The 18,044-nt window shown below is 47.0% G+C and overlaps 2 protein-coding genes across 2 annotated transcripts in view; one reads left to right on the top strand and one right to left on the bottom strand.

Annotated features, from left to right (window-relative positions):
* The window catches only part of LOC306926975 (cyclin-dependent kinase-like 5), a 215,329-nt gene that overhangs the window by 164,697 nt on the left and 32,588 nt on the right, over positions 1-18,044 (top strand). The window contains exons 12-14 of the mRNA XM_079506534.1: positions 8,385-8,549; positions 9,816-10,127; positions 10,955-11,260. Coding sequence (XP_079362660.1) covers positions 8,385-8,549; positions 9,816-10,127; positions 10,955-11,260 — 783 coding nt within the window. The remainder of the gene's footprint in view (positions 1-8,384; positions 8,550-9,815; positions 10,128-10,954; positions 11,261-18,044) is intronic.
* LOC306927241 (E3 ubiquitin-protein ligase TRIM35-like) lies at positions 1,933-2,970 on the bottom strand (the record flags this gene model as incomplete). The annotated part of the gene is made up of 1 exon (XM_079506951.1): positions 1,933-2,970. One exon carries the CDS (start codon positions 2,968-2,970, stop codon positions 1,933-1,935), a length of 1,038 nt encoding a protein of 345 aa, XP_079363077.1.

The raw sequence follows: 18,044 nt of genomic DNA, 5'->3' as shown, positions 1-18,044 counted from the left end.
GTTTCACAAAGACTTAATTTCTTTGATAAATAGTTACTGTATCGATTTCAAATCATTGAATCGTATCATATTGTATCGTCATAATAAACCAATATCGTATCGTCAACCATGCATCGTTATATGTATCATATCGCTGTTAACCCATTTTGGGCGGGAACCCCTTTTGGTGTTTTTACACCAAAAGGGGTTCTCCTTTTGGTGTAAAGCTATTGAAAAGCTATTGACTGACATAGAAACATAGATTTTTCAGAAAACTGTCAGGATGTAGAAGACATTTTTAGAATCTGATCTCAGGTCAAAATGGGTTAAAATGTATCGTTACACCCCTAATATTTATATTATCCTGAGAAAAAATGGTTTCCATTTTCACATTGCATCTTTTCAGGAATAGAAGCAGTGTTGTTTTCGTCGACTAAAACTAAGACTAAAAATGTTCGTCGACTACCTTTTTTCACTGACGAAAACTAAATGGAAACTACATGAAAACTAAGCCATGATGACTAAAACTAAGACTAAATATAACAAATAAAAACTAGACTAAAATGTTAGGAAGGGACTAGTGGACAAGAGATCCAGTATAAGTCATTTTACACTTGGTTGCATGCTGAAAATAGCCGATCTACAAGCTCACAACGCGTCGCAGCGCGACGCGTTGTGAGCTTGTAGATCGGCTATTTTCAGCAAGTGAAAAAAACAGTCATTACGACAGCATCAAGGCCCGCCAAAATACATTTTGTTCGACTAAATCAAAAAACAACACTGAATAGAAAGCCTGCAATTTCTATTAGCTTGGATTCCCCATCGATGATGTCACTGGACTGAGTAGAGGGAAAAAAAGTGGTATTTTATCATGAACATTAGTGAGGACCAATTATATGAGGTAAAAGTGGTGAAGTGGTTGTTTATTTATTTTTTCATGAATCCTCCAATATTAATTGCCCTTTCCTTTCAAATTATTCCATTTAATGACCCTGTTATTATTGTTGGCATATTACTGATAGATATTCCTAATACTATATTGTAAAATCATAGCAGCCAATAGACACTAAATATTATCTATATGACTTTGCTAATTATTGATTATTATTAGACAGTAGAATGTATCCATAACACCATAATCATCATCATCATCATCATAATCATAATCATCGTCATCTACATGTTCATTGCCCTTGACAACACAACAATCATATTTAAAATCTACTGATATTGCCCTTTAAAGGGATAGTTCAGATTTTTTTAACTTAAGTTGTATGAAATACTTGCCATTAATATAGTGGTTGCAACTGTATTAATTGATTGCCCGAGTCCCATGGTGGGAGTTCTGCTCTGGTTTTGGTCAATATTAAGTAGTTCCGGTCATTTTGTGGGGGGCACTGGGGCCACGCAGTAAAAGTAAATTAATCCACAAAACGAACGTAATTTGTATTGTTGACCTATTTCTAAAATATTAGCGTGACTTTCGTTCAACTTTGACCACTCTATCACATGGAACTATTTTTTGGGCATAGTGATATGGACACAAAAAACATAGTTCTGTGTGATAGAGGGGTAAAAAAAGAACGGAAGTTGCACTAATATTTTAGAAATATGTCAACAATACAAATGACGTTAGTTTTGTGGATTAATTTACTTTTACTGCGTGGCCCCCAGTGCCCCCCACAAAATTACCGGAACTACTTGATATTTCACCAAAACCAGAGCAGAACTCCCACCATGGGACTCGGGCAATCAATTAATACAGTTGCAACCACTATATTAATGGCAAGTATTTCATACAACTTAAGTTAAAAAAATCTGAACTATCCCTTTAATGTTGCAATAGTTTAGTCTTTATCATCATCATCATCATCATCATCATCATCATCATCATCATCATCATCATCATCATCATCATCATCATCATCATCATCATCATCATCATCATCATGTCTAACTACGTGGTTCCGGAGTTACATTGACCTTCCATGGTAATATCTTCAGAGGGAGAGTACCAATGAATGTGCCAATGAATGGAAGGAGTGTGTCAGTGAAGGTGTGTGTGAAGGTGTGTATGTGTGTGTTGGTGTCAGGATCAGAGAACGACAGCTTTCCTTCACTCCAGTCCAGCTGGACTCTGATCCTCTGAGGTCTCTGCTTCAATGGGAGACGAGTGGCTGACCCTGGTCTGGAGGAGAGTGCCGAGTGAACACCATTATAGAATAGAGTTCCTTTCCATAAAAATATGCTCCACTCTTGACCCCCTCCGTCTCCCTTCCTCTGGTAGGAGTCTGCTAACACACCCAGTGTCCAGTTTTCATTGTCCCCAACCTCAACATCCCAGCTGTGAGTCCCTGAGTTCAAGCCCTCAGAACCCAGGACCAGTGCATTGTAGTCAAACCTCTCTGTGTTGTCGGGAAGCTGCCGTTCCTCTGCACGTCTCACGCTGATCAGATCGTCACACAGGGTGTATGACCGATGGGCAGTGTTGGGGTCCAGGATGACGGGAGTGTAGGAGACAATGTCCTTCATCTTGTTCCAGACTCTGTAGGTCAGGTTGCCCAGGTGTTTGGACACGTCTATCAGTGCCCCCGAGACCGGCTGTGGGTCCGGCGGTGTGAGCTGGACTCTCTCCATGGTGGTCTTGTAGTTCTGCAGGAATGAGACGTGTTCTGCTTTCAGCTGCTCCTCTGTGGCTCTGATGTTGTTTGAAATGGTTGATATGTCTCTGTTCAGACCCTTAATCTTCATCTTCATCATCAGACTCTTCTGCTGCTCTTCCTCCCTCAGTGCAGTGAGGCCGGCCTCCTCTTCCTCTTGTAGAAACTGATGCATCTTCTTAAACCGTTTCTTCATCTGCCTCTCTGTGTGCCGGGCCTGGACCTTAATGTGTTCTGCTGTTTGGTCACACTTTGTTTTAACTTTATTAAAGACATTCAGTTTCTTCTGTAAAGGCTTCAGTGATTTCTCGACCTCCTCCTTGTGATCCATCTTACAAACGGGACATGCCTTTGTTTCCTTCTTCCCCCACCATTCCTGCAGACAGGCTTTGCAGAAGCTGTGGCTACACGACAGGATAACAGGATCTTTATAGATATCGTGACACACGGGACAGGAACAATCCTCTTCTGAGAGAGACGACTTGGATGCCATTTTGTCTTAGATGCAAATAAATACTATATTGCTAGCGAGCTAAAATTGCGCGTTTTATCCAAACCATGGAGAGCTCCGTAGATTTCGAGTTATTCAGCTTTTTAGTCAGTCTGTATAAAGGGAGGTGAACGGCAGCGCGGTTGGGTCAGTGTTCCCTCCTGTAGCTGTGGATGAAAAGGCAGTCTGTCTGCTCGCACTGGAAGGTGTGAGTTTGATCTTTAGGTTTGAATGAATCTTATCGTATGTCTCTTTGTTAGTGCCGACAGTACGTTTCTGTTTCGTTCTCTCTATCTGCTGAGTTCCATAAGTAGTGCAGGAACAAAAGCCCCAAAAGTTGACTATACCCCTCCCCGAGGTATAACAAAACGGGACATAGTTTTTTCATATCTTTAGGATGTCCCGTTCATGAAATGGATTGTCCCGAGATTTACTTTTACTGCAAAAGTCTTAAAATTGATCCATGAAGTGACTCACCACATAGGCAATAAAAAACGCCTATCTGAAAGAGAGAGTTCCAAGTAAATCCTCTGTCATTTACCTGCTGTTTGTTTTTACATCATACTTGCACAAATTGTCTACAGGTAGTGTGCCTACATCCCAGAACAATCAGAATGCCAATATTTGGTTCTAATGTGAATCAGCAGCCTTTTATATAAGGCCTTAAATAGGCGGAAATAGCAAAAAGTTTACTTTTCTGACATTCACTTGTAATGTTGGTCCTACTATTTATCAACAAAATGTGACATTGTTTTTTCATATCTTTAAGATGTCCTCTTCATGAAATGGATGGTCAGAAGTTTTACTTTTACTGCAAAAGTCATTAAATCCATCCATGAAGTGATCCCCACTGAAAGAAACGCCTACCCCCCCCCACACACACACACACACACACACACACACACACAGACACACAGACACACAGACACACACACACACACACACACACACACACACACACACACACACACACACACACACACACACACACACAAACAAATATTATATATTTTTATGTTTACATGGAAATTCGAATGTATTATTTTACTGTCCAATGACACAGGCCAAGTTATTGTGGAACATCCTAGTTGGATATTTCTGATGTGAAATGGCACAAGGGACCCCCACAAAAAGTCCACCCCAAAATGGTGCCCTTTTCTGGGGGTTGGGCACCTTCACCCTCAGTGCTCTCTGCCCCCAGGATGCCAATATTTGGTTCTATTGTGAATAAGCAACCGTTTATATAAGGCCTTATTGTGACCGCAGGTCGCGTTTACTATGAAATCGTACATTTTTGTCCGTCAGTCAGTGTAACACTCTAAATCCCCATACATGGGAAAGCCCCAATATATGGTGCCCAGGTCTCATAACATCACGTGGCATCGGAGATCCCTGATGTCATAGTAAATACAACCTGATGTCGCAATTAAGCCCATACAGTATATGGAGATCCCTGATGTATCAATATTGGCCAGCAACTCTACATCTGACCTCAAACAGCGCCCGGCAGTCGGCGAAAACTAGAGTTCTCAACAGGCCTGAAAATGAAGGCCCAGCTCATGGGCCATCATCAAACCCTTACCCTTTACACTCAAGACACTGCCCCCGCTGCCACCCTTAGATCTATATGGAGCTGACCTGTTCTGACATTCCATATGTTGATCTGACCTCATCAAACCCTGTACACTCAAGACATGCTCCATATATGGCCAGTACAGAATTCATTCCATATGTTGATCTTACCCCCCATGCCAAAGCGCCAGCGCTCGCTCAGCAGTCACCCAGGTGGATGTGTGCACGTCACCTCGCCCTTTATGACGTGGTCGCTTCTCACCCTCAGGCGTCTTACTGGTTATAAGTGGATCTATCTATCTATCTATCTATCTATCTATCTATCTATCTATCTATCTATCTAACAGTTTTCTTTTCAAGAGTTACTTCTAAATGTTCTAATCCTGATCTAATACTGTAAAATGCCTATACAAACTTAATAACAGGAAATATATTTTGATGCCATGTTTTTAGTTTACTCACATTCATGTGGAATCTAAGGATGTTTCTGTCTTGAGCCTATGCCTCAAAACAGCTGGAATGACAAAATATTGTTATATAAGGCAACATTGTTGTATGCTAGATGTATAGGTGTGAGTGAGGCCTAACGTCTTATATGGTACTACATATAAATCAGCAGCTTATTCTCAATGTCATCTTGAGCATTGTGGGGGGAACTGACTGACTGGGGCCAAATTGGTTTCCATAAACTGCTGATTTTTGATTATTCATTAATAATGGCACACACGGGGGCACGGTGGCACAGTTGGTAGTGCTGTCGCCTCACAGCTAGAAGGTCCTGGGTTCGATTCCCGCTCGGGGCGCTGTGGGTGCTGGCGGCGTGTTTCCTCCTCCGCGTCATCAGTGCCCATACCCGAGGCGGGGTTGGCGAAAGGGGCTTTCTGTGTGGAGTTTGCATGTTCTCCCCGTGTCCCCTAGGGTAGGTACCCTCACAAAAAACAAGCAGTAATCCTGGTCTCTAAACTGCCTCCCCCTGGCCAGCCGGGGTGCCTGATGGAGGGGAAAGGAACTGTTTGGAATAACATGTTACTTCCACGCGCTACGTCCAACCAGGGAAACTCCCACTGTCAGGTGTAAAGGAGCAACTTGGACACTCAGGCATGAAGGAAGCATGAGTTCAAGTCTGTTGCTCTCCCCATGTCCCCCATATATGGGGACTAGGTTGGCGGAGGGTGTGTAGAGCCCAGGATCACATTAGATATTTGACACAGGGGTGAAAAATGGGTTACAAAATTGTGGGATAAAAATTATTAAAAAGAAAAAAAGACACAAAGCTGTGAATTCTACAGCATTAAACCATACTGCATTTAGGCTATATGGACCTATAGAATACAACATTAATAATGTGTCATTCTTGATGCTTTCAGGTGTAGAGATATTAGGTCCATCTGAGAATAATAGATTCTATATGAATATGAATTAAGTGGCTGGGTAAAAACATATTGTCTCCACCAGGCCGAAAGGCATGGCATCTCTATGTTTTTCACCCTGTCTGTCCGTCCGCGTGTGTTCGTCATCTGTTCAATAAAGAAACAGTTCTTTCAGATTTTTCATATTCCATCCTGACTGGCTAAGATTGACTTCCAGCCCACAATAACCTGTAATTGGTCTGGCGGAGACCTGTACTCTTAAGTGTAACACCTATGATTCTAACCCAGAGTGCCTATAAAACCCTAGCCTGGCTAATAAGCCAGACTCAAATTGCCAGAGGCAATTGTTTTTGACAACAACTGATTCGTTCTGGCTTATTAGCCAGGCTAATAAAACCCTGCTCATGTAGGGTAGACACTACTGTCTACAGACACCTGTAGACACTGCGGTCACTGTATGCACTTTTTTTGGTGCAAAAAGTTAATTGAAGAATTGCATGACTTTTGCATTCAAAGTAAATAGATTGATGGTTGATACTGCAGTTTCTATGCTTTTGGCTATTTCTGCCTCTAATAAGGCCTTATATTAAAGCCTGCTGATTCACTATAGAACCAAATATTGGCATTTAGGTTGCTTTAGGATGTACCTGACTAGACCATCTGTGCAAGCATGACATAAAACCAACCATGCAGCAGGTAGAAAATGACTTGGATCTCCCTCTGTCATGATTGAGGCGTTTTTTCATTATGTGGTGAGTCACTTCATGGATTAATTTCATGACTTTTGCAGTAAAAGTAAAACTTGGGACAATCCATTTCATGAAGGGGACATCCTAAAGATATGAAAAAACTATGTCCCATTTAGTTATACCCCTGATAAAGAGTAGGACAAGTGAATGTTGCTCAGAAAAGTTAACTTTTTGCTATTTCCGCCTATTTAATACCTTATATAAAAGGCTGCTGATTCACAATAGAACCAGATATTGGCATTCTGATTGTGCTGGGATGTAGGCACACTACCTGTAGCCCATCTGTGCAAGTATGATGTAAAAACAATCAGCAGGTAGAAAATGACAGAGGATTTACTTGGAACTCCCTCTTTTAGGATATGCGTTTTTTTGCCTATGTGATGAGTCACTTCATGGATTAATTTCATGACTTTTGCAGTAAAAGTAAATCTCGGGACAATCCATTTCATGAAGGGGACATCCTAAAGATATGAAAAAACGTTGTCCCGTTTTGTTATACCTCGGGGAGGGGTACCTCAAAAACTAAGCCTCTTTTAGAGGGTTATTTCCTGCACTAAAGGGTGTTGCAATGTTCACTGACACGCACGCACACACACACACACACACACACACACACACACACACACACACACACACACACACACACACACGCACATGTGTGGATGCAGTCCAGACACACTCACACACACACAAGCATGCATATTAATAATACTCTGAGACAATGAATCAAATCTCGTAATCTCGGGCGTGGCGTCCTGGACAAAGACAGGGTAATCTCGTTATCTCTGGCGTGGCATCTAACCTGTTGCGGTGTCGGTCTGGCCCGACGCCAAGTACCTGAAGTCCAACGGATTTGGCAGAGGCAAGGAAGCAACCAGGTGCTCAGGAGGTGTGGCCTGGCTCCTTTGGCAGAGGCAAGGAAGCAACCAGGTGCTCAGGAGGTGTGGCCTGGCTCCATTGGCAGAGGCGAGGAAGCAACCAGGTGCTCAGGAGGTGTGGCCTGGCTCCATTGGCAGAGGCGAGGAAGCAACCAGGTGCTCAGGAGGTGTGGCCTGGCTCCATTGGCAGAGGCGAGGAAGCAACCAGGTGCTCAGGAGGTGTGGCCTGGCTCCATTGGCAGAGGCGAGGAAGCAACCAGGTGCTCAGGAGGTGTGGCCTGGCTCCAGCCCTGAGTCACTACCTGCACGCCCATTAAGAAAATAATGATGTTCTGGCGTTTCAGGTCTGGAGTCTCTCTGCCTACGACAGCGTCAGTGTCGTTCGAAAATCCGATCACAGCAGCTGATTGGCCATCAGCCCCGTCACTCAACCGCGTCGGACAACAAACACGGCTGCCCCCGCTGCGGTGACTCACGACCGTATCAATCTGGCTATTAAATCGGCGTATGATGAATAGTTTCTTTACAGGTTTTATAAACATCATCATCCGACATATTTTACCGCTTTTGTTCACATGCTAGTAGTGCTTGTTGGCTGTGTTTGTTTGGTTAGCAAACGGGTTAGCCATAGCCTCATGATTGACAACAACGTCATCTAACCACTACACTAATAATTCATGTTAAAGGTGTCAGACGGGCCCGGGGCCAAGTACCTGAAGTCCAACTCGCGGCTGCAGCAGAACCGCCACTCCTTCGTGGAGAAGACCAGCACACTGACCTCTAGTGGGGACAAGAGGAACCGCCACAGCTACATGGAGGCGGGACATGGCTCGGGACACGCCTCTTCTAAGGTTAGTAGTTTTTAGAGGGGCATGCCCAGCTTTGAACACAAACATTGGCTTGTGATTGGCTGTTCACCACATAGTGACGATTTGATTGGCTGAGCAAAGTACATATTGAAGATGAGAGTGAGGGTGGAAAAGTGAAGACGGCAAAAGTTATTGACCATTTGATGTAGTTGTGGAGAGGACTGTCGTTCATTTAGACTTAGAACTATTATACAAACTTTATTTATTCATTACGTTTTGTGAGCACAATATAAAGATTTAGTTAGTTAGCGCTTTATATTTCAGTTAACCAAAAATGTTAAGAGTGTTCTTTTTCCAGTTTTACTGAATATAAAGGCTCATTTATAGTCTGGATTTTCGGTGGTTAGGTGACCACCGAACTACAACATGACGTCACTGAGCCGCGGTGAAGAGCAAACCAAGGCCACCGCTCCAGCCCTTCTCTCTGTTTTTACTCACCACCGCTCAACGTTATTTCAGCTCCGGTAGTCAGCTCACCACCGGAGTGGTGGTCACCTCACCACCGGAAATCCAGACTATGAATGAGCCTTCAGACTACGTTTTTTTCCAATGGAAATATCCTAGAAAAACGAGGTCATAATAAATCGTGGACTAGACTATTTCACATTCAATGTTCTTTTTCCACAAATGAGTCTTGAAAAATGAGGGTCGTCTTATAATCAGAGTGGTCTTATATTGGGAACAATACGGTACTAAACCCTTTGCCTCCCTCCTCTGCAGTACGCCTACCTGAACCTGTCCAAGAGCCACTGGACTACGTTATAATCAGAGTGGTCTTATATTAGGGACAATACGGTACTAAACCCTTTGCCTCCCTCCTGCAGTACGCCTACCTGAACCTGTCCAAGAGGCACTGGACTACGTTATAATCAGAGTGGTCTTATATTGGGGACAATACGGTACTAAACCCTTTGCCTCCCTCCTCTGCAGTACGCCTACCTGAACCTGTCCAAGGGCCACTGGACTACGTTATAATCAGAGTGGTCTTATATTAGGGACAATACGGTACTAAACCCTTTGCCTCCCTCCTCTGCAGTACGCCTACCTGAACCTGTCCAAGAGCCACTGGACTACGTTATAATCAGAGTGGTCTTATATTGGGGACAATACGGTACTAAACCCTTTGCCTCCCTCCTCTGCAGTACGCCTACCTGAACCTGTCCAAGGGCCACTGGACTACGTTATAATCAGAGTGGTCTTATATTAGGGACAATACGGTACTAAACCCTTTGCCTCCCTCCTCTGCAGTACGCCTACCTGAACCTCTCCAAGAGCCACGGGACGCTGAGCGACGCCAAGTCCGTGGGCAACCTCAACGAGGTGCACCTGCTGCCCGACGAGCCCTCGTCGTCCCGCTACTTCCCGTCCAGCTGCCTGGACCTGACGGCGCCGGGCAGCCCCTCGGTGCACCGCAGCGAGCGCACGGCACCCGGGTGGGGAGGGGGCGGGGGCGGAGCCATGCGCTCCGAGAGGGAGAGCAACACGCTGGACTCGTCGTACCGCCGCGCCTCCTCGCGCCACAAAGCCTCGGAGGAGGCCCAGCAGGACGCCTCGGAGCAGGTATATCACTGTTGTTTTTGGCAGCACATTTTTTATTTTAGTTTTTAGTCATAGTCTTTGGAATAAAACTTATTTTAGTTTTAGTCATAGTCTTTGGAATATTTTAGACAGTCACCTGGAATGTTTTAGTGTTAGACTAGTTTTAGTCGACTAAATATCATAACATTTTAGTCGAGTAAATCTACAGTTGATTAGGTCGACTAAAATGTATTTTGGTGGGTCTTGATGCCGTCACTTTTTCTTTAAGTCTACACCAAATCTCTCACCAAAGATAGCAGATCTACAAGCTCACACCGCGGCACACTGTGACGTGTTGTGAGCTTGTAGATCATCAGTTTGGTGAACGTTCCCCTCAAGTGGTTAAACGTTGAAAGTTATTTTCAATCAATGTCCTTTAATGGAAATAATCTCAAATAGTCTTTCTCTCAAGTTTTCGATGGTGACCTTCTGTATCTCAGGGGGACAGATTTACACTTTTACATACCGTAATATGACATCACTGCGCAAAAAGCATGGAATACAGTTGTGTATATTACAGGAAACTCCCGTTAAACTTACCAACAAACTCCGGTAAACTCCTGTAATGTGCCATCACACCTGTATATTACCATATATTACTGTATATGCTGCTAAACTTGAGGTTTACGGGAAAATCCAGTGCCCATAATTGCCCGTTACCTCCTCTTTTCACGCAGTGTGAGATCCTAAAAGTGAACAATGTAATTCAATGAAACAGATTTACAGGGTTAGATTTACAGGGGTGACCTGAGTCAAAACCAACGTTGAGGACCACTTGTGCTAAACGCCTGAAATTAATCTCTTTCCAGGTGGACAACCCGCACTCCCTCTCAGCGCCACACGAGGCACTGGCGTACGGCCTGGGCTACACCAGCCCGTTCTCGTCTCAGCAGCGGCCGCACCGCCACTCCATGTACGTGCGTCGGGACCACCAGAGGACGCACGGCGGGGGGGAGGGCCTGGAGGTGGCGGCGGTGGGCGGCGGCGGCCAGGGCGGGGCGGGGGGGCTGCCCGGTAGGACCAGCAGCCTCCAGATGTTGTCCCCACAGCTGCAGCATCGCACGCTCCCCCGACACTCCTCCTCCTCCCGGGACGAGGACAGCAGGCGAGGAGAGGTCAGTCACAGTGTTGTTTTTGGCAGCAAAGTTTGATTTTAGTTTTAGTCATAGTCTGTTGAATAGTTTTCATTTAGTTTTAGTCACATTTTAGTCACCTGGAATGTTTTAGTGTTTAGTCTAGTTTTAGATTTAAGATTTTACTCGACTAAATCTTCAGTTGATTTAGTCGACTAAAATGTATTTTTGGCAGGCTGTAATGCCGTCGTAATGACTGTTTTTACACTTGCTAAAAATAGTCGAGCTCACAACGCGTCGCGCTGCGATGCGTTGTGAGCTTGTAGATCTGCTATTTTCAGCATGCAACTAATTGTAAACTTATACTGGATCTCTTGTCCACTAGTCCATTCCTAACATTTTAGTCTAGTTTTTATTTGTTTGACGAAATTGTTTAGTATATTGAATTAGTTTTAGTCATCATAGCTTAGTTTCCATTTAGTTTCCATTTAGTTTTAGTAGGTTCAGGAAGAGCAAAAAAATAGAAGGTCTAAGGTCAGCCTAACGGCTTCAGAAAGAAGGTAGGAAGTCAGCACGCCGTTCTTTAAGCTCCCAGTAGTTTATTAGGAAATGGTCAGGACTCAGGAATCAACGTTTCGACCCCTCCAGGTCTTCATCAGGAATCAGTATAAAAGGTGTGTTTTATATACAGGTCGACAAGCTGTCTTTGCAATGAAGGTAATCAGAGTAGTCAAATGATACCTGTTTGAGTTTAGGGTTTTAACAAGTGAGGTATGAGTACAAAACATCAAGTGGGCGTATTGTATACGACAGCATATGGGCAGGTCAACCAAGGACTGTCTAAAGAGGACGAGACGCGAAGACCGTACGGGCGACGCCATGTTGCTTATGGTGCTCCATGGAAGGAAAGAAACATGCGCAGTTGAGACCAAGGAAGCTGAACGCGGAAGTGTTGGCTGCATATAGCCCATTGCGCATGTTTCTTTCCTTCCATGGAGCAACATGGCGTCGCCCGTACGACGCCATGTTGTCTTCGCGTCTCGTCCTTCTTAGACAGTCCTTGAGGTCAACAAGGAACAAGCTCTATTGCAAATAATGAGGGAAATCAAGCAAGACACGCCCACCGCATCTGAGAGGATATGGCTGCAATCAGCGTAACGGGCATATCAAGCTGAGGACTCTAATTATAGTGAAAGTAGTGACACTAGGGTGTAATGGATTTAGAAGATGAGAATACTAACTGTCTTTGTCAGGAGTTGTTTTCAAGCAGGACCCAAATGCAAGGAAGTCGGGATCTTAGTATTTATTCAAACAAAGACCTGCAGTAGCGCAACACTAGCAAACATAAAACAGACATGGAACTCAGGTGACAATACAATAATCCAACAGAGGACACAACCAAACACAGGGCTTAAATAGGCACAAGATTAACAGGACACAGGTGAACTCAAATCACATCAACACAAGGATTGGCTGAGGGGAAAACAAGACACAGGTGAAACAAAGAACCAACAATCAGGGAAGGTGAGACAAGGCAGGAAACTACTACAAAGGAGGACAGGAAACACAAAAGCATCACTTCAAAATAACATTCAGGAACACCAAACACAACACACGGAAGGCAGATCCTGACAATACCCCCCTTCAAAGGGGCGGATCCCCAGACGCCCCAAAAAAAACAACAAACGGGAGGTGGTCCGGCAGAGGGACCAGGGCACTGCACTGAGGGACAGGACTGAACTGGAGGGACAGGGCAAGACAGAGGGGTAGGGCGGAAACAGAACCGGACTAGAGCAAAGAGCCAGGGGCTGGGGACTAAGGCAGGGTGGAGAGGGGCTGGGGATGACTGACCAATACAGAACAGAGAGAAGGACAGAGGACACTGGCAAGGAAAAGGTGACGAGAAACGGGCAGAAAAGAGACAAGACCGAGTAGGAATCAAGTGGGCAAACACACAGACAGACATGCAGATAGGCACATAGACAAGCAGACAGGCATCAACTCAGACAAACCAACAGACAAACAGATTAACTGACACACAGGCAGGCAAGCGGACAAACAGGTGATCTCACACAACATCAGGCGGGAACGAAAGTCAGAGGGTAGACAGGAGGACTGGGGGGTAGACAGACGGACTAAAAGACTAGCAGACAAACTAGCAGACACACAGAGAGGGAGACAGGCAGACAAACAGAAAGGGAGAGCAGTAGGCAGACCAAGCGAACCCTCCATCAAAGGGCAGGACATTCCAGAACGGAACAGAGGAGGCTGGGAAGAGGAGGTAGCTTGGGGAACAAAGGGGCTGGCATACTGGGACACAGGGGAGAAAGGCTGCAAAACTGGGGAAGAAAGGTGGCCAGGGACAGGGCTAGAAATGGGACTATAGACTGTGCTGGGTCTAGGGCAAAAAGGCTGAAAAGGGCTGGGACATAATGGCTCAGGAGGACATGGAGACAGGGACTGGGGTAGCGGACACTGAGACAGGGGCATAGGGAGAGAAGAAAATTGGTCAGGTGGTTGAAGGGGTACTGGGAGAACACAACAGGCCTCACATGGCTTGGGAAACACTGGGAGGACAGAACAGGAGTCTGGTGGCTGAGGGGACACTGGAAGCACAGAACAGGGTTCCGGTGTCAGTGGGGACACTGGGAGGACAGAGCAAGGGTCTCGTGGTTCGGGGGACACTGAGAGGGCCGAACAAGGGTCTGGTGGCTGTGGGGAAACTGGGTTTGGTTCAACAGCAACAACCAGAGGCAGTTCAGAATGTTCAACGGGGGTGTCAGCAGGGTAAAGGGACAGGGTTCCTGGTAGAATGTCAACAGAGACAGCCAACAGGATGTCTGGCCGGGCGTCGGCATAGTCCGCTGGCAGAGCATCGGCGAGGAAAGTTGATGGGGATACAGGCACGACGTTGGTGATGGCGACGATCGGGTAAACATGAGGAACACAGGCGGGGGCAGACGAGGACACAGACTTACAGGCGGGGACAGACGAGGACACAGACTTACAGGCGGGGACAGACAGGATGTTGGCAAGACCAGCCAACACAATCTCAGGCAAAACTGGGGGCAGAGTCACTGTAGCGCTGGGCAGCAGTGGAGCCTCTTGAACACTGGGCAGTGACACACACTGGGCACTGGGTAGCAAGGACTCCAAGGCGCTGGGCAGCAAAGCATCCAGGACGCTGGGCAACAGGGAGCGTTGGCGGTGTCGGGAGCCATGGCGCTCACGCCCCCTTCTGGAGGTCCCACGGATTCCCCTGAACACGACCAAACGAGACCCCTCAAATGGGTCTTGGGCTGGAGTCGGCTCAGGGTAGACGGGTACGGAGTCATTACAGACAGGATCTGGGAACTTCACGGAACAGGCAGGTGTAGGGAGGGCCAACGAAGTGCAAGGCTGCAGAGTGTCAGCGGCACTGGACACAGTGACGCTGGGCAGCTCGGGGACGCTGGGCAGCTCGGGGACGCTGGGCAGCTCGGGGACGCTGGGCAGCACGGGGACGCTGGGCAGCAAGGGGACGCTGGGCAGCTCGGGGACGCTGGGCAGCACGGGGACGCTGGGCAGCACGGGGACGCTGGGCAGCACGGGGACGCTGGGCAGCACGGGGACGCTGGGCAGCATGGTCACGGGCTCGGAGGCGCTGGGCAGCATGGTCACGGGCTCGGAGGCGCTGGGCAGCACGGGCTCGGAGGCGCTGGGCAGCACGGGCTCGGAGGCGCTGGGCAGCACGGGCTCGGAGGCGCTGGGCAGCACGGGCTCGGAGGCGCTGGGCAGCACGGGCTCGGGTACACTGGACACTGGAGAACCAAAAACTCTTCTCAGCTCTGTTGTGAAAGAGGAGTAGCTGGAGCAAAACCTTTGTTCCTCCTCCCATGCATCAATAGCCCAGGATAGGGCCTCTCCTGTGAGCATGTATCTCACATAAGCCAGGTGGGAATGTTCAGTGGAGAAGGCAGGTGCCTGGTCCTCAAAAACTGCCCAACACTGGGCAAGGAAAGAGTCACATGTTTCAGGATTACCTCCATAACGCTCAGGGTGAGGAGCATGGAGCCCCTGGGTGGGCAAGGCATGGGCAGGAGTCAGAGAAGGCAGAGTACAGGCATGTGTCACAGGTGTGAGCACTGACAGACCTGGGCATAGTGGCTTGCTCCAAACTGCTGGCATCTTGAAGAATAAAAAACTAAAACTCTTCCTGCTGGGTCCGACGTGGTTGGATTATTCTGTCAGGAGTTGTTTTCAAGCAGGACCCAAATGCAAGGAAGTCGGGATCTTAGTATTTATTCAAACAAAGACCTGCAGTAGCGCAACACTAGCAAACATAAAACAGACATGGAACTCAGGTGACAATACAATAATCCAACAGAGGACACAACCAAACACAGGGCTTAAATAGGCACAAGATTAACAGGACACAGGTGAACTCAAATCACATCAACACAAGGATTGGCTGAGGGGAAAACAAGACACAGGTGAAACAAAGAACCAACAATCAGGGAAGGTGAGACAAGGCAGGAAACTACTACAAAGGAGGACAGGAAACACAAAAGCATCACTTCAAAATAACATTCAGGAACACCAAACACAACACACGGAAGGCAGATCCTGACAGTCTTGACTGCATTCACATGAGTCATCACAGCTCACCTGTTGGTCGTCTGTCAGATGACCTATTCTCACATAGACCCTTGTTTGGACCATGTCCACTGACCACAGCTCCATGTCCACTGACCACAGCTCCATGTCCACTGACCACAGCTCCATGTCCACTGACCACACCTCCATGTCCACTGACCACACCTCCATGTCCACTGACCACAGCTCCATGTCCACTGACCACACCTCCATGTCCACTGACCACACCTCCATGTCCACTGACCACACCTCCATGCCCACTGACCACACCTTCATGTCCACTGACCACAGCTCCATGTCCACTGACCACACCTCCATGTCCACTGACCACACCTCCATGTCCACTGACCACACCTCCATGTCCACTGACCACACCTCCATGTCCACTGACCACACCTCCATGTCCACTGACCACACCTCCATGTCCACTGACCACAGCTCCATGTCCACTGACCACACCTCCATGTCCACTGACCACACCTCCATGTCCACTGACCACACCTCCATGTCCACTGACCACACCTCCATGTCCACTGACCACAGCTCCATGTCCACTGACCACACCTCCATGTCCACTGACCACACCTCCAATGTATTCTTTGCTCTGTCATTGTGTATAAGAGAGAGAGAGATGTAAACAGCTCGGGAGGCTTGCATTCGTGCTTCCTCCCTGGATGTGGTCCGGACCACTCCTTGTAATAAAAGTAACATTGTTTCAGTCCACGCTCTACCTTGACTCTGATGCGAGTCCTAAATAATCTTTAGAACCCAATAGGAAAGTATAGATGTGCAGACAAAATTTGACATATTTACATGTCGATGTCAGCTCTAACACTTATTTCAGACATGCTCTAGGATGTGAAGAGTCTGCCTGTGCTATAAACTCATTAAAAAAAAAAAAAAAAGGGAAATCTGGTCACAAATGAATAGTAAGCTGCAAACCAGTAAAAACATTGCAAATGATAAAAAATACTGCCTACAAGAGGATACCATAATATAATAGCAAAACAGGACATCATGGCCTTTCATCAGGTCGCTGGGCGAGGCTCATGCCTTGCTCAGCGACCCGTTGACAGACTCATCCCATGCCTCAGCAACCTGACGGACTGGAAACCGTTCCTTAGCCTGGCGGTGCTGCTGTTGATACTGCAGTACTAGTGCTGTAGGCCGCCTTGCCCTTCCGCGGTTTGTGACTTGGGTGATGCTCGTCCTTCATGATGCGCTGGGCATTGGCTACGCACCGCTACGTCCTTCATGATGCGCTGGGCATTGGCTACGCACCGCTACGTCCTTCATGATGCGCTGGGCATTGTCTACGCACCGCTACGTCCTTCATGATGCGCTGGGCATTGGCTACGCACCGCTACGTCCTTCATGATGCGCTGGGCATTGTCTACGCACCGCTACGTCCTTCATGATGCGCTGGGCATTGGCTACGCACCGCTACGTCCTTCATGATGCGCTGGGCATTGGCTACGCACCGCTACGTCCTTCATGATGCGCTGGGCATTGGCTACGCACCGCTACGTCCTTCATGATGCGCTGGGCATCGGCTACGCACCGCTACGTCCTTCATGATGCGCTGGGCATTGGCTACGCACCGCTACGTCCCTGGAGGTGCTCGTCCTTCATGATGCGCTGGGCATTGGCTACGCACCGCTACGTCCTTCATGATGCGCTGGGCATCGGCTACGCACCGCTACGTCCCTGGAGCTCGGGGAGCTCGCCTCCCATTATGCGCTCCGCCGAGCGCACTATCTCTTCTCGGGCAGTACAGTTCCCAACTTCCCATATACCAGGCCGTGACACAGCCTGATATATAGCTGTTTTTGGCAGAAAGTTTCTATGTTAGTTTAGTCATAGCCTTTGGAATGAACCTTCATTTAGTTTTTGTCATATTTTAGTCACCTGGAATGTTTTAGTGTTAGTCTAGTTTTAGTCGACTAAATATCATAAGATTCAGTCGACTAAAATGTATTTTGGCGGGCCTTGATGCCGTCGCAATGACTGATTTTACACTTCAAGATGCGGTGCGGTGTCCTACTCCAAACCTCCTCGGGTGCAGTCGTTGTTTTTCATAAATTTCAAAATGTCATTTAACATGTTCAACCTTACGTATATCTTCATATAATGCTTCCAGTGTAGACGTGTGTCTCCTCCTCACTGTGTGACTCATGGGTGGGTGTGTCCA

Source organism: Electrona antarctica (genome assembly GCF_951216825.1).
Source record: "Electrona antarctica genome assembly, chromosome: 7".
NCBI classification, from domain to species: Eukaryota; Metazoa; Chordata; class Actinopteri; order Myctophiformes; family Myctophidae; genus Electrona; species Electrona antarctica.
The sequence above is the reverse complement of the archived record's forward strand: the minus strand, read 5'-3'. Positions and strand labels throughout refer to the sequence as shown.